The sequence below is a fragment of the Salmo trutta genome, chromosome 21 (assembly GCF_901001165.1).
Source record: "Salmo trutta chromosome 21, fSalTru1.1, whole genome shotgun sequence".
Lineage (NCBI taxonomy): Eukaryota > Metazoa > Chordata > Actinopteri > Salmoniformes > Salmonidae > Salmo > Salmo trutta.
In genome coordinates this window covers 21776884-21798570 of record NC_042977.1, presented here as the reverse complement: position 1 = coordinate 21798570, position 21687 = coordinate 21776884, and the positions used below count along the sequence as shown (strand labels likewise).

General features: G+C 40.3%; 1 gene segment (V, D, J or C); it reads right to left on the bottom strand.

Moving 5' to 3' along the window:
- Positions 1-17461: 17461 nt before the first annotated feature.
- On the bottom strand, positions 17462-18492 carry LOC115156940 (T cell receptor alpha variable 9-1-like). The segment is given in 2 exon segments: positions 17462-18352; positions 18464-18492. Coding segments are annotated over 2 exon segments (489 nt in total).
- Positions 18493-21687: the final 3195 nt, after the last annotated feature.

Here is a 21687-nt window from a genome sequence, read left to right as displayed (position 1 = left end):
CTGGAGTCTTAGACACCACCTGGTATGTAGGTCCTGGATGGCAGGAAGTTTGGCCCCAGTGATGTACTAGGCTGTACGCACTACCCTCTGTAGCGCTTTACGGTCAGATGAAGAGCAGTTGCCATACCAGGCGGTGATGCAACCGGTAAGGATGCTCTCGATGTTGAACTTAAAAAAAAATCATTTTTATCTATTTATTTTTGTCCCCCTATTTCGTGGTATCCAATTGGTAGTTCCAGTCTTGTCTCATCACTGCAACTCCCATACGGACTCGGGAGAGGCGAAGGTCGAGAGCCGTGCATCCTCCGAAACACAACCCAGCCAACCCACACTGCTTCTTGACACGTTACTTACTTAATCCGGAAGCCAGCTGCACCAATGTGTCAGAGGAAACACCGTACACTTGGCAAACGTGTCAGTGTGCATTGCACCCGGCCCACCGCAGGAGTCGCTAGAGCACGATGGGACAAGAACATCCCTGCCGGCCAAACCCTCCCCTAACCCAGACGACGCTGGTCCAATTGTGCGCTCTTACTGACTGTCTTGGTGTGTTTGGACCATTATTGTTTTTTTGGTGATGTGAACACCAAGGAACTTGAAACTCTCGACCCGCTCTACTATAGCCCCGCCGATGTTAATGGGGGCCTGTTCGACCTGGCAGTGTGTTGGCCTGGCACCACACTGCCAGGTTTCTGACCTCGTCCCTATAGGCTGTCTCATCGTTGTCGGTGAAGTCCAGGATCCAGTTGCGGAGGGAGGTGTTTAGTCCCAGGGTCCTTAACTTAGTGCTGAACTTTGTGGGCACCATGGTGTTGAAAACTGAGCTGTAGTCACTTCTCACATAAGTGTTGCTTTTGTCCAGGTGGGAAAGGGAAGTGTGGAGTGCGATTGAGTCATTTTGTATCTGTTGGGGCGGTATGCGATTTGGAGTGTGTCTAGGGTATCCGGGAGGATGCAGTTGATGTGAGCCATGACCAGCGTTTCAAAGCACTTCATGGCTACCGACGTGAGTGCAACGGGGCGGGAATCATTTAGGCAGGTTACCTTCGCTTCCTTGGGCACAGGGACTATGGTGGTCTGCTTGTTGTCACATCGTTGTTCAGAGATGATAGTAATTTGTCTGATCGTAGTACATTTCCTAACATATTTGATGAGGTGTTACTACTCTATGTTTAGTTTATTTATTTTACCTTTATTTATCTAGGCAAGTCAGTTAAGAACAAATACTTATTTTCAATGACAGCCTAGGAACAGTGGGTTAGCTGCCTTGTTCAGGGGCAGAACAACCAGATTTTAACCTTGTCAGCTCAGGGATTCGATCTTGCAACCTTTCGGTTATTAGTCCAACGCTCTAACCACTAGGCTGCCTGGTAAAATATTGTTCTTCTATTATTTATGTATTAAAATAGCTACAGTTTTCTTAAACTGAACACATATAATTCAAGTGTCAGACAGTACCAAAATTGACTTTTTAGAGGCGTAAGGGTTTTTCTGTAATTACAACACCCTAAACAAACTGACTTACAAACGTCTCAGGATTTTGATACTCTGCACTTTAGGTACCTTTAAGGTGATAACATTAATGGGTTGTGAAAGAAGAATTCATTATAAAACAGTTCTGATAGAATCTAAAAGTCACATGGTCACAAAATATCCGGATTCCAGTAATATCAGGTATTGAGAAAAAGATCATGAGAGTCGTATCCTACCAAAGATAAGTGCAGCAAGAACAACAGAGTTCCACAGCCAATGTACCATAATTATCATAGAATACAAAGGGCAAGACAAACTGATGTTACAATACAGAAACTGGTGTGCTCTCTAGATTCCTGTCTTTGTAGCAGCACAGACCTAGACCATGCAGGACAGCATAGAGCGGATGTCCAAATACTGTAAACAAGTCATTTTAAAGTAGAAAGCAACATTTTCTTGGTAATGTGGCCAATTTGTGGTTGATGCTGGCTTTTCCATTACTCTGTACACAATACAGGATATAATGTCGCTTTTTCTAAATTCATCTAAGTAACACTACTAGGCCAACTCTAAAAATAAAACAATGGTCTATTTTCTAATCCATGAGATATTGTAATGTCATTTTAATGTCTCTTACATCTACCTTTACAACCTAGTCTCAGAGCATTTCGTATTATCCTGTAAGTAAATCCGAACGACTCCATTTAGTATGATATGTCACATTTCATATGCTATGTACTAATTTGTGGATGTCTATCATCCATTTTGAAGAAAATGTTAATAATTATAATGTGTATAATATGCTACGATTTTGCAAAACATACAATATGTAACGAATTCCAATTTGTTGTGGCTGATGTTAGTTAGGTGACTTGGTGGCTAACACTAACATTAGTTAGCTGGATAACATTAGCTAGACTAGGGGTTAGGGTTAAGAGTTAGGTTAGATTGTTAAGGTTAGGATTAGGCAAGGTTTAGCAAAAAGGGGTAAGGATTTGCTTTAAGTAACTTTCTGTCTTATGTAACCATACCAAACATAACATTTCATGCTAATTTGAGTGTCCAGGATTTACATTTACTATGTTAAGTCTAGTCTATGAGACCAGGCTGACATTTAAAGCTGAATTGGAAGAAGTAGCTTTATTGACATAAAAACTATGATTATCACCATCTGCTACCACTAGTCTTGGTAGTATCAAGGAGGTAGTGAGAAGGTTACTGTGTCAATTGTAAAGGGGTGTTGTATGCTGTACAGACAGGTGTATTGTCAATGTGTAGCTCAGCATGTTTTTGTAAAGGGGTTGTATATCCTGTTGTCACAGTGGGCCTCAGAGCACAGTAGTACACAGCAGAGTCAGACAGCTGCAACTTCTGGATCATCAAGGGGACTGATTTGGAGTTGGCATCTAGATCAGCATGAAATCTCTCCTTGAAATCAGTAGCATTGTCCACAGTTCCAAATTTGTGCCGCATAAGTATAGACTTGGGGAAGTCGTTTGCTCCCTGTTTGTACCAGAATAGATATGGACTTGGATCGTCTGTTTCGTAATGACAGGCAAGGGTTATTTGTCCTCCTTCAGTAGCCGTCTCAACTCCTTTTGGCGGTAACACTCTGTCTCCTCTGCATTCTGGAGAGAAATTATATAAGTTGAAAAAGAAAGGCTGTTTGATGATTTATACCTATTAAATCATTAGAAGCATATAGAGTGAGCAACTTTCTCATTTTGTCATGACAGCATAAAGGGATAATTAATGCAATGCAGTAAGCAAATCCCAAAAATGTATCATACCCCAACAAAATGCAGAAAGAACCAGAAATTTCTTCAGCCAAGGTTCCATGTCTACTGTGAGATGGGTAGGTAAGGAGAGAAAAAACACACAAGTATGTGTCGCCACTTCTTTAACTCTGCCTTAGGAAGCATTGAGGAGGAGCTTCCACTAGGCTCTCTAAGAGTCTTCCATCACACTATCAAATCGTTTTTGTAATGAGGCTGTATATCCTGTTGACACAGTGGGCCTCAGAGCACAGTAGTACACAGCAGAGTCAGACAGCTGCAACCTCTGGATCTTCAAGGGGACTGACTTGGAGTCTGCATCGAGATGGGCATCAAATCTATCCTTGAACTCAGTTGCATTTTTACTTCCAAAAGGAAAACGTCCCAGCATGAACTCTGGGAAGTCATTTACTTCATGCTTGTATCAGAACAGGTAGAGGTCCTTCATATTAACTGCATCAAATTGACAGCCCAGTGTGACCTGTTCTCCCTCAGTAGCGATCACATCTCCTGGTGGCTGAATGACTGAGTCTTCTCCTCTGCATTCTGGAAAATAATGTATTACACATTTGTATTAGGGAGAAAATAATCAAGCAACATATTTGAGTGAATAAAAATGTATGAATTTAATACTGATAGTACTTTACTGAAAACTGTTTGAAAAAAAGAAAGGGATTCAAGCAAAGGCAGTAAACAAATTAGTAAAATAATATTATAATACCATAACAACATGCAGCAAGAATCAGTAAATTGCTCAGCCAGGGTCCCATGTCTGCTACTGTGAGACCAACGGGAGAATAATAAAAAAACTCTGATGTAGCTATGCCATTATGACACCATGAAATCCTTCTCTCCTCCTCTTTTTGGTTATCGTCAAACATTGAGAATCCTGTGACAAGCACTCCACAGAGCAAAATGTGATATTCAGCCTGGAAACAAACCTCCCCTGGAACTCATCACTATTGCTCCCTTCTTTCTAACGATCTCTTCTCAGGACATACTGAGGAGAGTTACTAGTTAACTGGATGTACCAGGAGAGATCAGGAGATGGACTACTGGTAGTGTAGTTACAGCTGAGTGTTACCAGTTCTCCTTCAAGGGCAGTAACATGTCCTCTCTGCTGGTCAACAGCCTCACCTTTGCAATCTGAAAAAAAAATATTTTGGGGTTTTATAATACATAATATGCTTAGGTTTGTTGGGATCGGCTAAACATTGTGATATTAAATAAATAATAGAGACAAAGCCTTGAATAGAAAGAGTTTGTAAAAAGCCAGAAGGCTTTGGAATGTGTTTGATGGAGGAGAGGAGAGCGATGTGTTGATACAGGGAAGACAGATGGACATCTGTGTATTAGATGGAGGGGTTGAGGTCAGGAGGTGAGGTCAGTTCCCCTTAAGGGAGTAATCAGGGTTGCTATCTGGTTACCTTCTTTCCTGTAGAACCATAAAATGTAAGGATTGGAGAGAGAGGAGGAGTGTCTTAAGTAGGATGCATATAAACTGTGACGTCTGCATATAAACTGTGATGTCTGAAATGTTTAGCTGTCTGATTTTTCAGCTGTACAGAACCTTTGGGAAGGATTAAACTTGGTTAAAGCTTCTATAGTGTCCGTGAGTTATTAAATCTGAAAAATAAGAACCTAACAGGTTCATAGAATGTAAAAAGGAGAAGCACTATAACATACCAAAATAACATGCAGCCAGGATAAGTAAAGTACTCCTAATCCAATGTGCCATTATGATTCATGTATAGAGGAAGAACAAACTGTTACAGACTTTATGTTCCATCCACTGTGGGGCTTTGCAGTAGGGGAGAAGCTTATTGTATATTCAATTATTTAGTTAAACTGCAAGAGGGATTCCTAGTTACATTTGATATATTTGGAACCATTGAATATCTTTTTTTACATTATTTGGCAGTTATGTGGTTTGAAGAAATATATTTTGTGTTCAGGCCAAATTGAGATCATCTGACAAATATAATACAATTATATATCCATTGAGGATTTGCAACAAAATCAGAAAGAAAGGCACAGTCCACAGTAGCCTATAGATCAGTTCAATATAGACCTGGGCTATGCTGCCCAATGCCACAAATAGTTATTCTTACTATGCATTAATACCCTTGACAGTCTAAGCCCTGTCTTATCTGAGGGAGGGGGGTTGTACTAAGCGACATGGAATTGTTTTTAGGAAGTCATACAAAGCAATATTTAGCTATTTGATTTTGAATTTTAAGACCCCTTGAAGTATTAAAAAAATACAAGACAAAAACATTTAGATGAAATGTTTTCTTTGGTCTTGCTGCAATTAGCCCATAAAAATTCATTGAATAACAGATTCACTACATGGAACATAATATACAGTAGTCCGTCAACTAAATCAAAAGGACGTTCTTTCTGAAGTGTCTGTCCAATATCTGAGAGAATTAAGAAAGATCAGGAATCATTTCATGTTGTTTTTTACATGTCTTTTTTGGCACTAAAAAGCCTCCATATATACTTCTATTTATTTTTTCAACTGGTACCGTGGGACCTTCAGACGAGTCTTGAGGCCTGTGGTCATCCTAGACCAAAACAACCGACATATACGTTTTTGTGAGTCTCACATTTATTTGTGAGTTCTCACCTTTCTACACAGTGGTTATATTAGTGTGTGGCCCAAACTGTTCTGATGCTACAGACAGAAGTTGGCAGATAGGCTGTCCCAAGACGCTTGTGTGGGTCAAAGATTAAAATGGACAACACCATTGTGTTCTCCAGAGTCTCATCTTTCCATAGAGGGGCAATACTAGTTTGTAGTCCGTTCGGACGCTACAGATGGTTTTGTGAGAAGACCGATTATTGGGATGTCTCATGGTCTGACAAACATCGTTCTAGCTCTGTCACTTTTTATTGCAGACACATCCAATGCACCACAGATGCATCCAATGCAAAAAAACAGATATCACTAGTTTAAACTGACAGATTTTTAAGGACATTTTTTTATTATGCTCGTTAGATTTCCATTGGGGCACTGACATCAAATATATATATATTTTAAACAGTAGTCAAGTCAACTGATGATTGAAACCAATGACTGACCCTGGATGCAACCATGATCCTAATCCCTGTCTCCGAGGTGCATATTAACGTAAATGTTGGGCAATGACATCACCATGCACTGGTGTAAAGCGTTTAAGTAAACATTCTTTAATGTTTTTTGGGGTATCTGTACTATAAGATTTATACTTTTGACAACTTTTACTTCGCTACATTCCTAAAGTAATTAATGTACTTTTTAATCCATACATTTTCACTGAAACCCAAAAGTACTCATTACATTTTGAATGCTTAACAGGACAGGAAAATGTTCCAATTCACACACTTGTCAAGAGAACATCCCTAATCATCCCTACTGCCTCTGATCTGGCACACTCACCAAACACAAATGCTTTGTTTGTAAATTATGTCTGTGTTTTGGAGTGTGCACCTGGCTATCTGTAAACTAAAAGAAGTATAATAATTGTCCCATCCGGTTTGCTTAATATAAGGAATCAGAAATTATGAATATATTTTCAAAACGTTTGATACTTAAGTATATTTTAGCAATAACATTTACTTTTGATACTTAAAGTACAGTTGAAGTTGGAAGTTTACATACACTTAGGTTGGAGTCATTAAAACTCATTTTTCAACCACTCCACAAATGTCTTGTTAACCTGTTGGGGCTAGGGGGCAGTATTTGCACGGCCGGATAAAAAACGTACCCGATTTAAACTTGTTACTACTCTTGCCCAGAAACGAGAATATGCATATAATTAGTAGATTTGGATAGAAAACACTCTAAACTTTCTAAAACTGTTTGAAAGGTGTCTCTGAGTATAACAGAACTCATATGGCAGGCCAAAACCTGAGAAGATCCCATACAGGAAGTGCCCTGTCTGACAATTTGTTCTCCTTCTGTTGCATCTCTATCGAAAATACAGCATCTCTGCTGTAACGTGACATTTTCTAAGGCTTCCATTGGCTCTCAGAAGGCACCAGAAAGTGGAATGACGTGTCTGCTGTCTCTGGGCGAAGAACAGTAGGAGATTTTGTGAGTGGTCAGGCTGGGAACAGTGACACTGGAGATGCGCGTTCATGAGAATTCTCAATTTTTTTCTTTCAGCCTTTGAATGAATACAACGTCGACCGGTTGGAATATTATTGCTATTTTACGAGAAAAACAGCATAAAAATTTATTTTAAACAGCGTTTGACATGCTTCGAAGTACGGAATATTTAGAATTTTTTTGTCACGAAATGCGCTCGCGCATCACCCTTCGGATAGTGACTTGAACGCAAGAACAAAACGGAGCTATTTGGATATAACTATGGATTATTTGGAACCAAAACAATATTTGTTGTTGAAGTAGAAGTCCTGGGCGTGCATTCTGACAAAGAACAGCAAAGGTAATCCAATTTTTCTTATAGTAAATCTAAGTTTGGTGAGGCCCAAACTTGGTGGGTGTCAAATTAGCTAGCCGTGATGGCCTGGCTATGTACTCAGAATATTGCAAAATGTGCTTTCGCCGAAAAGCTATTTTAAAATCAGACACCGCGATTGCATAAAGGAGTTCTGTATCTATAATTCTTAAAATAATTATGTATTTTGTGAACTTTAGTAAATTCACCGGAAGTTTGCGGTGGGTATGCTAGTTCTGAACATCACATGCTAATGTAAAAAGCTGTTTTTTGATATAAATATGATTGAACAAAACATGCATGTATTGTATAACATAATGTCCTAGGAGTGTCATCTGATGAAGATCATCAAAGGTTAGTGCTGCATTTAGCTGTGGTTTTGGTTTTTGTGACATATATGCTTGCTTTGAAAATGGCTGTGTGATTATTTTTGGCAGGGTACTCTCCTGACTTAATCTAATGTTTTGCTCTCACTGTAAAGCCTTTTTGAAATCGGACAATGTGGTTAGATTAGCGAGAGTCTTGTCTTTAAAATGGTGTAAAATAGTCATATGTTTGAGAAATTGAAGTTATAGCATTTTTGAGGTATTTGTATTTCGCGCCACGCGATTCCACTGGCTGTTGACCTTGCCCAGCTTGCATCCCACCTTGCCCAGGGAAGTTAACAAACTATAGTTTTGGCAAGTCGGTTAGGACATCTACTTTGTGCATGACACAAGGAATTTGTCCAACAATTGTTTACAGACAGATTATTTCACTTATAATTCACTGTATCACAATTCCAGTGGGTAAGAAGTTTATATACACGAAGTTGACTGTGCCTTGAAACAGCTTGGAAAATTCCAGAAAATGATGTCATGGCTTTTGAAGCTTCTGATAGGCTAATTGATTTCATTAGAGTCAATTGGAGGTGTACCTGTGGATTTATTTCAAGGCCTACCTTCAAACTCAGCGACTCTTTGCTTGACATCATGAGAAACTCAAAAGAAATCAGCCAACACCTCAGACAAAAAATTGCGGACCTCCACAAGTCTGGTTCATCCTTGGTAGCAATTTCCAAATGCCTGAAGGTACCATGTTCATCTGTACAAACAATAGTACGCAAGTATAAACACCATGGGACCACGCAGCCGTCATTCCGCTCAGGAAGGAGACGCGTTCTGTCTCCCAGAGATGAACATACTTTGGTTCGAAAAGTGCAAATCAATCCCAGCAAAGGACCTTGTGAAGATGCTGGAGGAAACAGGTACAAAAGTATATATATCCACAGTAAAACGAGTCCTATATCGACAAACCTGGAAGGCCGCTCAGCAAGGAAGAAGCCACTGCTCCAAAACCACCATTAAAAAGCCAGACTACGGTTTGCAACTGCACATGAGGACAAAGATCGTACTTTTTGAAGAAATGTCCTCTGATCTGATGAAACAAAAATAGAACAGTTTGCCCATAATAACCATCGTTATGTTTGGAGGAAAAAGGGGGAGATTTGCAAGCCGAAGAACACCATCCCAACCGTGAAGCACGGGGGTGGCAGCATCATGTTGTGGGGGTGCTTTTCTCCAGGAGGGACTGGTGCACTTCACAAAATTGATGGCATCATGAGGCAGGAAAATGATTTGGATATATTGAAGCAACATCTCAAGATATCAGTCAGGAAGTTAAAGCTTGGTCGCAAATGGGTCTTCCAAATGGACAATGACCCCAAGCAAACTTCCAAAGTTGTGGCAAAATGTCTTAAGGACAACCAAGTCAAGGTATTGGAGTGGCCATCCCAAAGCCCTGACCTCAATCTCATAGAAAATTTGTGGGCAGAACTGAAAAAGCGTGTGCGAGCAAGGAGGCCTACAAACCTGACTCAGTTACACCAGCTTTGTCAGGAGGAATGGGCCAAAATTCACTCAACTTATTGTGTGAAGGTTGTGGAAGGCTACCTGAAATGTTTGACCCAAGTTTAACAATTTAAAGGCAATGCTACCAAATACTAATTATGCTGACATTTCACATTCTTAAAATAAAGTGGTGATCCTAACTGATCTAAGACAGGGAGTTTTTACTAGGATTAAATATGTCAAGAATTGTGAAAAACTGAGTTTAAATGAATTTGGTTAAGGTGTTTGTTAACTTCCGACTTCAACTGTATATATAAAAACAAATACTTTTAGACTTTTACTCAAGTAGTAATTTCCTGGGCAACTTTCACTTGAGTCATGTTCTATTGAGGTATATTTACTTTTACTCAAGAATGACAATGTAGTACTTTTTCCACCACTGTCACCATGTAGACTATGATGCAGGGGTTGTCTCTCGATTTGGTCCAGAAAATAAACCTCTCACACCTGCCTGGAGTTAATCAAGTAGAAAACGTCCTGCCTCATAATCCCTCTTCTCCTAATGTGTTTCATTATTGGTACCAACTGAAGCTAGGGTTCAGGTTAATTCTAGGGTTATGTTCAATTCAGTAGGTAGACAAGAATCCCAGTTTCATCTGGACTGGGCAGATGTCAGACATCGTGTATGGCGTCATGTAGGCGAGCGGTTTGCTGATGCCAACATCGTGAACAGAGTGCCCCATGGTGGCAGTGGGGTTATTGTATGGGCAGGCATGAACACAATTGCATTTTATTGATGCCAATTTGAATGCACAGAGAAACCATGACGAGATCCTGAGATCCTCAACCGCATATTTCAGCATGATAATGCACAGCCCCATGTCACAAGGATCTTATGCAATTCCTGGAACTGAAAATATCACAGCTCTTCCATGGCCTGCATACTCACCAGACATGTCACCTATTGAGCATGTTTGGGATGCTCTGGATTGATATGTGTGTTCCAGTTCCCTTACATATCCAGCATCTTGGCACAGCCACTAAAGAGAAGTGGGACAACATTCCAAATGCCACAATCAACAACCTGATCAACTCTATTTGAAGGAGATGTGTTGCACTGCATAAGGCAAATGGTGTTCACACCAGATACTGACTGGTTTTCTGATCCTACATTCTTTTTAAAGTATCTGTGACCAACAGATGCATATCTATATTCCCAGTCATGTGAAATCCATTGATTAGGGCCTGATGAATTTATTTCAACTGACTGATTTCCTTATATGAATTGGAAAAAGCTTGTGTTTTATATTTTTGTTCAGTGTGTAAAATAACTGCAAATTGTGAATACAAGAAGCACAAAAATAATATGCAATTGTGACAAGAAAGGGTTAAAAAATAATGAATGTATATTCTGTTTGGTGGGGGAAATTATTCTACAACACAGACACCTGTAGTGTTGACATGTTGCATGCATCATTTAAAAGAATAGGAGCAAATTGATGATACTTTACTGACACCTATTGACTCTCATCAGTAACTTACCATTGAAAACACAAGCAATGTCAAAGTTTCACCTTGTTGGGCAGAATGTTGAACACTAGATGGAACTATTGTATCATTATTAGAATTAGATTTGCTTTTGAGTGTTCAGAGATTGAAGACTAGTTCTTCTGAGTGGCATGGACGTGACTAGAGTATTCAGAGGTGTAAGGATAATTAGGAGTATGAAACTAAGGTATTTGATGCAGTGCTACTCCATTCATGTAATAATAATAATGAAGAAACAAGTTAGAAATTAATAACTGATCTTGACATGAAGTTAGGTTTAGAATTATGGGTAGAATAGAGGTGTTTAGAGTTTAGGACATCTTCATTCTTCTGCCTGTTGATAACTTTCTCCCCGTAATCAGATGTTCTAGGTTTTTGTACAGTGTCTCTGGTTTTCCTGTCACTTTAGTTCTCAGAGCATAGTAGTACAGAGCAGAGTATGTTACTTCAGCAGAGGAGATCTCCAGATCCACATGTTTGGCTTTTTTGTCATAATTTAGAGTGAACCCTGGTGTAATACCCACAACTCCATAACCAGTAACTGTGGTGCTGATTGTCGATTCCATAGAAGAGTGTTACCAGAGGTGTAGTTACAAGAGAGAGTAACTCTGTCCCTTTCTGAAGCCACTTCTACATCAGTGTAGGGTGATAATACCTGTTCAGAACTGAGACCTGTAAAACATAAAACATATGTAATATGCGCCTGCTCTACGCACGGCAGCCATCAGTACTCTGTACAGCCCAGTTCGCCCTGTGCCAGCATTCCGCCCATGCAGGGCTACTGTTACAACCCAGCCAGGACGGGTTGTGCAGGCTGTGCACTCCAGACCTCCAGTGCTTATTCATGGCCCAGTGTATCCAGTTCCTGCTCCTCGCACTAGCCTTGAGATTGCTGTCCCTAGTCTGGTGTCTCCAAAGCCAGCCCCACACACCAGGCCTTTAGTGCGCAGTCCCCCGTCTAGAGCTTCCGGCGACAGTGCCCCGTCTAGAGCTTCCGGCGACAGTGCCCCGTCCAGTGCTTCCGGCGACGGCCCACAGTCCGGAACCGTCGCAGCCAGAGTCGGCCCTCCAGTCCGGCACCGTCGCACCGTCATTGGCTTCTTGTTTGTACCAATAGAGATATGCAATATTACTAGCACTAGTGGTGTTATATTGACAACTCAGTGTTACCAGTCCTCCTTCTGTAGCAATCACACTTCCTTGTTGCTGGTGAACATGGTCTCCTGTACACTCCGGTAGACAAAAAAATATAAAGTGAGTGATAACAAAATATTTAAAAATGAAAATGAGGTAGATGATGATTATATAAACCAATGAGAGAAAAGGTTCCATCATACCAAAGCAGAATACATCAAGAACCAGCCAGATGATCAGACAGAGTACCATGGTTATACAGAACACACTGAAAGTGACTGTGAGTTTCAGTAAGAGGTAGAGATCCTCTCTCTCTCTTCCATGTCCATCTCAGCCTGTATATCACCATCAACTGACAGACATGAAGGAGGAGCCTGTTCAGAGAGAGGAAAGAGTGTAAAGAAATGTATGGGTCAATATTACCTCATTAATATTAGATATAAGTACTCTTTGCAGTACATTAGCCAAAGTGAAAAGCTCACATAAAATGAAAAGTAGCTTAAAGCAATTGTCAATTACCTAAATGTTCCGTGAAGTGAGTAAGATAAACATATTTTTTGAGGTGAAAACATACACATATTGTATTTTCTGGATTGTCAAGGGAACTTACTTTGCTGTGAAATTCAGACGGGCATCAAATCTTGCCTTGAATTCAGTAGCAGTTTCCTTAACTCCAAACGTATCCTTTCTCAGCATAAACATGGGGTGTCCATTCGCTTGATGTTTGTACCAGAAGAGATATGGTGACAGATCAGTTTTATCAAATAGACAAGTGAGTGTTGTTGGTTGTCCTTCTACGACCAGTACATCTTCTGTTGGCTGTCTTACATTCTCTTCTGCTCTGCACCCTGAAAAGAAAGATAAATATATCTTGACAATATATAATAATAATGTATATAAATAAAATGAACAAGTGCACAGAAAGAGACAGGTGAACAGAGTGATGTTATACCAAAGCAGCGTGCAGCCAGAACATGCAGGATCAGCCAATTTCTTATGACTAGTCAGTCAGTTTGAAGTGGAAAAGGTAAGGAGCAGAACAATGCTGATCTATCTATCACAGAGCTTTGACACCCTCTGTCCTACTGTTGATGCTTCATATTGTTCTGTATTACATGCAGTAGTAGACCATGGGGAGGTGTCTGTCTGTATGGCATCCTCTGATTCAGGGGTGTGTGTGCTTTGTTAGGTTGCTCCCTTCAGCTTGACTTTCATAGTACACCACCAAGCATTGTGAATTGTGAATAGCAGTAACTACAAACAATAATATTTTTGCACTTTGTCATATTCCCAAGTGTTTATCCAGCCAATATAAAAAAAACTGCCTACGGTAAGAGAATTTGAAAACTACTTATTTAAGGGTAAAAAATACATATTTCTCACAGTGCATTGAATATGAAGACAGAGAAACAGTAGACCACCTGGGCATTTCACACAGTGCAGGTGTGAACATAATTATCTGATCTAAGCCTCTGCCATTATGATTTAAAATTGTGGTTTGATGTTTAATAATGATCCACACAACAACAAAGCATTTTGTTCTGCATGTTTTTGTATAGTGTCTTATATGTATCACTGTGTATAAAAATACTGGTTATAACAATCCCTGAGAGCACAGTAGTGGAAAGATGAGTCTGCCATGGTTAGGTGGGTTATGATCAGTTCAGTTGGTGTCCGAGAGGTTGCAGATGTTTATTTCTTATCAGGGATATGTTCACTACCGCTCTTTTATATGGCAGCTTTATATACAGCCTGGTCTCATAGACTAGACGTAACATAATAAATGTTAATCCGGAAGAGTCAAATAACTATGATATGTTAAATTTGGTATGGCAAAAACAAAAGTAGGGTGGTTTGTAGGGTGGATGGTTGGGCATATATCTTGAAGGCCTAACCACCCAAAAGTTGTGAGTTCAAATCACAAATGTAAAGAGGCGACTCCAGGATGCTGGGCTTCTAGGCAGAGTTAAAAGAAGACTGGCCAATAAAAATAAAAGATTAAGATGGGCAAAAGAACACAGACACTGGACAGAGGAACTCTGCCAAGAAGGCCAGCATCCCGGAGTCATCTCTTCACTGTTGACGTTGAGACTGGTGTTTTGCGGATACTATTTAATGATGCTGCCAGTTGAGGACTTGTGAGGCGCCTGTTTCTCAAACTAGACACTAATGTACTTGTCCTCTTGCTCAGTTGTGCACCGGGGCCTCCCATTCCTCTTTCCATTACTGGTTAGAGACAGTTTGCTCTGTTCTGTGAAGGGAGTAGTACACAGCGTTGTACAAGATCTTCAGTTCCTTGGCAATTTCTCACATGGAATAGCCTTCATTTCTCAGAACAGGAATAGACTGATGAGTTTCTGGCCATTTTGAGCCTGTAATCAAACCCACAAATGCTGACGTTTCAGATACTCAACTAGTCTAAACAAGGCCAGTTTTATTGCTTCTTTAATCAGCACAGCAGTTTTCAGCTGCTTACATAATTGAAAAAGGGTTTTCTTGTCATGTCCTGACCTTAGAAAGCTGTTATTTTCTATAGTAGAGTAGGTCAGGGCGTGACAGGGGGGGTTTCTAGTTTTTAGTTTTTCTATGTTGTCAGGTTCTAGTTTTGTATTTCTATGTTGGGTTTTGTTTGGGATGATCTCCAATTAGAGGCAGCTGGTCCTCGTCTCTAATTGGAGATCATACTTAAGTAGGGTTTTTTTCCACCTGGGTTTGTGGGAGATTGTTTTTGAGTTAGTGTATGTTTCACCTCTGCGTCACGGTTTGTTGTTTTGTTATTCAGTTTATTTATATGTATTGCATAGTTTCACAGTGAAAATAAAATGTGGAACGACACACACACTGCACTTTGGTCCGCTTCTCCTGACGACAACCGTGACATTTCTAATGATCAATTAGCATTTTAAAATGATAAACTTGGATTAGCTAACACAACGTGCCATTAGAACACAGGAATGATCGTTGCTGATAATGGGCCTCTGTACGCCTATGTAGATATTCCATTCAAAATCAGCCATTTCCAGCTACAATAGTCATATACAACATTAACAATGTGTACACTGTATTTCTGATCAATTTGATGCTATTTTAATGGTCAAAAATGTGCTTTTCTTTAAAAAATAAGGACATTTCTAAGTGACCCAAAACGTTTCAACTGTGGTGTATATAAAACATTTGCGGGGGGCTTTCCTGTTTTGCATGTTATTTGGAATTAATACATGTCATATGTCAGTTTGCTAACAATGTTAAAAAATATATGTATAATTGAGTTAATAATGCCGCATAGAAACATCTCTTTTTTGTTTTCTTGAGTAAGACAGCTCCAAAATGCAGGTGTTTCAGCCTAGCTCAGTGCTTTCTGTGGTGGTGGGGCATGTCGGCAGAAAAAAGCAACATTGCGTCGTGATTGGCTCAGTGTTCTGTCACTCATGGGGACCTTACGCAATCGCCAAGCTTCAGTCCTTAGTATGGGTAGACATTCAACATTTCAGCACTTTGTGTCCTGCCATAGAGTTATATTACAAGTGCCCTTCCAAGAAGGCTCAAGGTCATTGGCCACAGAAATGACGTCAAATCACGTTACACGTACAGTAGCTTTGACTGGACAGATCATGTCAACATCTTACTTTCACAATCTTAGCTAGCAATCATCATCATGAATCAAGTCTACTTGCAAATCATTTTTAATCCTTGTCATATGAAGAGAAATAATGAAGAGAAAATATAGATAAAACGTATCGGTTTTCATCGGCCCATTGGACATAAACATTACACAACAATTTGGAGATCGCAAATTCAACAAATAATAGTTTGTTAGGAATCGGTGACAGTGGCTAACTGCAAACATTGCAACTAGAAAGTAGGGAATAAACAGCTCAAACTAGGAAAATACGTTTTGAACGGTCATTCATCTCGGAATTGTAAATCCGGCATCTTTCTCATTGATGACAAAATTTGCCCACGAAGGACCGCCGCGCCACTTTCCTCTTCAAGCACATCGCAACAACTTGAGTCCAAAAATGTCTTATGCTGCTTCATAAATTATGTAGGATGCCAGAGAGATAAGTATACTGTAGCTAAGAAAGTAATTCTAAGTGTATGTTGTGTAGTAAGCTGTTAGTAGCCCATGTGCTTCACACTAATAATTTGGTCTATTTTCACCTCTTAATTTCAAGGCTCCGCTGATAGCCAGGTGTAGCGGAGATAAGGATTCAATCCATTGTGCTGGATAGAAAGCTCTACTGTTGGGACAGCTTTATGTAGGCCCCAACTGTTTGTGGACACTGCTGGTCGCAGTTATGTGTCACGATCTGACCTGAGAGAGACGGTTTATTTCTCTATTTTGTTAGGTCAGGGTGTGGGGTGGGTATTCTATGTTTTATATTTCTATGTTTTGGCCAGGTATGGTTTCCAATCAGAGGCAGCTGCCTATCGTTGTCTCTGATTGGGAACCATACTTAGGCAGCTCTTTTTCCCTCCTTGAGTTGTGGGATCTTATTTTTGTACTGCTCGGTTAGCCTGCAAAACGTGACGGTCGTTTACCATTGTTTATTATTTTGTCTAAGTGTTCTGAGTAAAAATAAATATCAAGATGAACACTTACCACGCTGCACCTTGGTCTACTCCTTTGGACAACCGTTACATTATGGTGCAATTAAAGTATTGTTTAGTGTTGTGTAGTGGCTTTGCTGGCATGCAGCTAAAATTGCCACTGTATGTACAGTTTGAACAGGATCATTTGTATCTTCTCCCTATGACAAAAAACCCATTCATTGCTTTCTCTTAATGAAGTGTGGTGGAGGTGATGGTTTATTTTACTAAATGACTGTGAAGATGGAATCAATGATATTTATATGAGAAAATGTTTATAATGTTTAACAATATGAAAATATTCTGATATTCATTACATATTTATTTCATTTCCAAATATAAAGTCTGGTTACTGGTAGTTGAACATGCAAATCATTTTCATGTTAAAAGAAGGGAACATAATGGATGGAAGATGAGAGCTATTCAGACTCAGGTTCTGGGGGTCTCAGATTCAGGTTATCTGTGTTTGTTTTGTCAGGATCAGTTTTTGTATTGTGTTTCTGAGGTTTCCTGTCATTGTGGGCTTCAGAGCACAGTAGTACAGAGCAGAGTCTGTCACTTCAGCAGAGGAGATCTCCAGATCCACACGGTTGTCCTCTTTTTCATGTGTGATGGTCCATTCTGTACTATCAGTGTTGGTTATGATCCCAGAGTAGTCCACTATGAGGAACTGTGGAGAAGATCCAGGGTGCTGGAGGTACCATAACAGACTGTTGGTTAATGAGCTGTTGTATCTACAGGAGAGTTGAACACTACTACCCTCCATAACATCCACCACATCTCTGTCTGGAGTAATTATGTCTTCAACACTTGTACCTTTAAATAAGAAAAACATGTATTACTGAGTCAATGTAGACAGCGTACAGTATATCCACACTTGGTGTTTGAAAGTGTATTATCACTTGATTATGATAATAACATATTGTAATGAATACTGAACAGTGTACATTCTGTTAGTACACATTCAGTTAATGGAGAGTGAATTCTGACCTACAAGTGCACAAAAACAAGCCTGAAAACAAGCCTTCTCTGTAAAATGATCTTCTCTTGGAACATTCACTCTCTGGTTGAATCAGTTCCACTCATTACATGTTATGTGTAACACTTTTCTCCTCCTCTTGGAAACAATAGAATGGGTACATGTTGACTCCACTTGATGGCACTATTGTCAAATACAACCTTGAACTACAGAGTAGAAATATTCTCTCAGGCGATGTTAGGTTTTTGTACAGTGTTTCTGGGTTTCCTGTCACTGTGGGCGTCAGAGCACAGTAGAACAGCGCAGAGTCTATCACATCAACAGAGGAGATCTCCAGATCCACACGGGTCTTCTCTTTGTTCAGTTTCCCAGAGAAGTGAGAGTCAAGAGAATCAACTCTATATTCAGCCCTAGTGGAGTCCAGGATGAGCAGAAGGTATTGGGGAGCTGATCCTGGAGACTGTTTATACCATAGTAGACTGTACGCTGGGGAGTAGTTGCAGGAAAGAAGAACATTACTTCCCACTTCTGCATACACTTCATGTTGGTTTGGCTCGATATTCTGCTCATAGGTGTCACCTGCAAATGTGAAGAGATGAACATTGTCTTTTTGTTGTTGTTGAAATAAATATGTATTGTTGTAATTTTCTAAACAGAAAACATGACACTACTTTGAAAGCCATAACTTACCTATTACTGAGAACATAATGAATGACCAGATGAACAACATGGCTGGGGTTGGAAGTCAAACTGACTAATAGTACAACAGAACCTGACTTCATCTGCAAGATTTTCAGTTGATCATTTCTGCTTGGTTTACCTACAAGCTCCACCCCAAAGTACAGTTGCTATAAAGATTCTCAATCTCTCATTTGTCCTCTCCTTTGTGATACTGCATCTCTCTTTGCATGTTGTATGAATCACAAATGAAAGGTTTGTATACAGTGTTTCTGTGTTTCCTGTCACTCTGGGCTGCAGGCGCATTAGTACAGAGCAGAGTCTCACTTCAACAGAGGAGATGTTCAGATCCACATGGGTTCTCTCTTTATTCAGATTAACATACTGTCAAGGGTCTTCAGATTTAGCTCTTATTACAGATGGCTTTGAGGTGACTGTAGTGTAGAGGAGGAATTGGGGTGCTGATCTGGGATATTGACGATACCATTGAAGATAGTCTACTGAGCCAGAGTAGTTGCAAGACAGTGTAACACTGCTTCCCTCCATGCCATGTTCTGTCCCTGAAGTTGGTTTTATGTCCTTTTCATAACTGCCACCTGTAGTAAAGTTAACTTCTATGGGCCAGGTGGGACGCTTGCCACACTGTCCGATTTCAAAAAGGCTTTACAACGAAAGCAAAACATTAGATTATGTCAGCAGAGTAATGTAAAAAGCTGTTTTTTGATATAAATATGAACTTGATTGAACAAAACATGCATGTACTGTATAACATAATGTCCTAGGCGTGGCATCTGATGAAGATCATCAAAGGTTAGTGCTGCATTTAGCTGTGGTTTTGTTTTTTGTGACATTATATGCGAGCTTGAAAAATGGGTGTCTGATTATTTCTGGCTGGGTACTCTGCTGACATAATCTAATGTTTTGCTTTCGCTGTAAAGCCTTTTTGAAATCGGACAGTGTGGTTAGATAAAGGAGAGTCTTGTCTTTAAAATGGTGTAAAATAGTCATATGTTTGAAAAATTGAAGTTTTTGGATTTTTGAGGAATTGTAATTCGCGCCACGCCTATCATATATTGGATATTGGAGCGGTGTTCCGCTAGCGGAACATCTAGATGTAAGATTAAACAGCGTTTGACATGCTTCTAAGTACGGTAATGGAACATGTTGACATTTCGTCTCTGGTACCGCGCTCACGCGTTATGCCTTTGGATAGTGCTCTGAACGCACAAACAAAACGGAGGTATTTGGACATAAATATGGATTACTTCGAACAAAAACAACATTTCTTGTGGAAGTAGCAGTCCTGGGAGTGAATTCTGACGAAGATCAGCAAAGGTAAGAGAATATTTGTATTACTAATTCTGAGTTTAGGTGGCCCCGAACTTGGCGGGTGTCTGTATAGCTTGCTGTGATGGCGAGCTATGTACTCAGAATATTGAAAAATGTGCTTTCTCCGTAAAGCTATTTTAAAATCTGACACAACGTTTGCATCCAGGAGTAGTCTATCTATTTTTGTAAATTGATGTGCACATTCACCGGTGGTTTTTGTGGGAATACATTTTCTGAACATCACGCGCCAATGTAAAATGCTGTTTTTGGATATAAATATGAACTTTATCGAACAAAACATACTTGTATTGTGTAACATAATGTCCTAGGAGTGTCATCTGATGAAGATTGTCAAAGGTTAGCCTCTCTAGGGTATGTGGGACGATTTCGTCCCACCTACTCAAAACAGAGATCCTGTTTTCAATAAAGAGGCTAAAGAAGGCCAAGAAATGGTCACAGAGGGCACTTCCTGTTTGGAATCTTCTCAGGTTTTGGCCTGCCATATAAGTTCTGTTATACTCACAAAAAACATTCAAACAGTTTTAGAAAGTTTAGGGTGTTTTCTATCCAAATCAAACAATTATATGCATATTCTAGTTTCTAGGCAGGAGTAATAAACAGATTAAATCGGGTAAGTTTTTTATCCGGCCGTGAAAATTCTGCCCCCTATCCATAACAGGTTAAAATCAATCTTTATGGTATTTTTAACGTAAAATTGCGATAATATTCCCACCGGACAATAGCATATTCATTCAAGAAGAAAAAGAAGGAACGGCGAGCTCGCGGGATAGCGCATATCCAATCCCTTTGTCCACAGGCAGTCCACTCAGTGACTGAGCTCCTATTATCTGCCCAGTGACAGGAGAATGCTGAAATAACTTTCTGAAGGCTGTTGACAGCCAATGGAAGCCTTAGGAAGTGCAACGTGACCCCACAGAAACTGTAGTTTCGATAGAGAATCAAAAGAAGAACTACAATTCTCAGACTTTCCACTTCCTGGTTGGATTTTTCTCAGGTTTTTGCCTGCCATATGAGTTCTGTTATACTCACAGACACCATTCAAACAGTTTTAGAAACTTCAGAGTGGTTTCTATCCAAATCTACTAATAATATGCATATTCTAGTTTCTGGTCCAGAGTGGTAACCTGTTTAAATTGGGTACGTTTTTCATCCGGCCGTGAAAATACTGCCCCCTACACCCCAACAGGTTAAGTAGGGGTTTTTCCCACCTGGTTTTGTGGGAGATTGTTTTTGAGTTAATGTATGTTTCACCTCTGCGTCATGCTTTGTTGTTTATTTGTTTTTGAGTTTGTGTATGTTTCACCTCTGCGTCATGGTTTGTTGTTTATTTGTTCTTTAGTTTATGTGTATGTATTGCATAGTGTCACAGTGAAAATAAAATGTGGAACAACAGACGCTGCACTTTGGTCCGTTCATTCCTATGACAGCCGTGACAGAATCTCCCACCACAATATGACCAAGCAGCGTGGTATGGACCAGTGGACTTTTGAGGAGATAAGGAGGAGTATATCCAGGGCTTTGGAGGAATTAGGGGCAGGAGAGAAGCGCCTCTCATGGGAACAGGTGGAGGCAGCGAGAGCACGGCAACGAAGGGAGCACGAGAGACAGCCCCCAATTTTTTTGGGGGGGGGGCACACGGGGAGATTGGCAGAGTCAGGTTGGAGACCTGAGCCAACTCCTCGCGCTTACCGTGAGGTGCGTGTCACCAGTCTGGCGCCACCTGTGCCAGCCCCACGCATCAGGTCTCTAGTGCGCCTGCCCAGTCTGGTGTGTCCTGTTCCTGCTCCTCGCACTCACCCTGAGGTGCGTGTTACCAGTCTTGCGCCACCTGTGCCAGCCCCACGCATCAGGCCTCCAGTGTGTCTTCCCAGTCCAGAGCTTCCGGC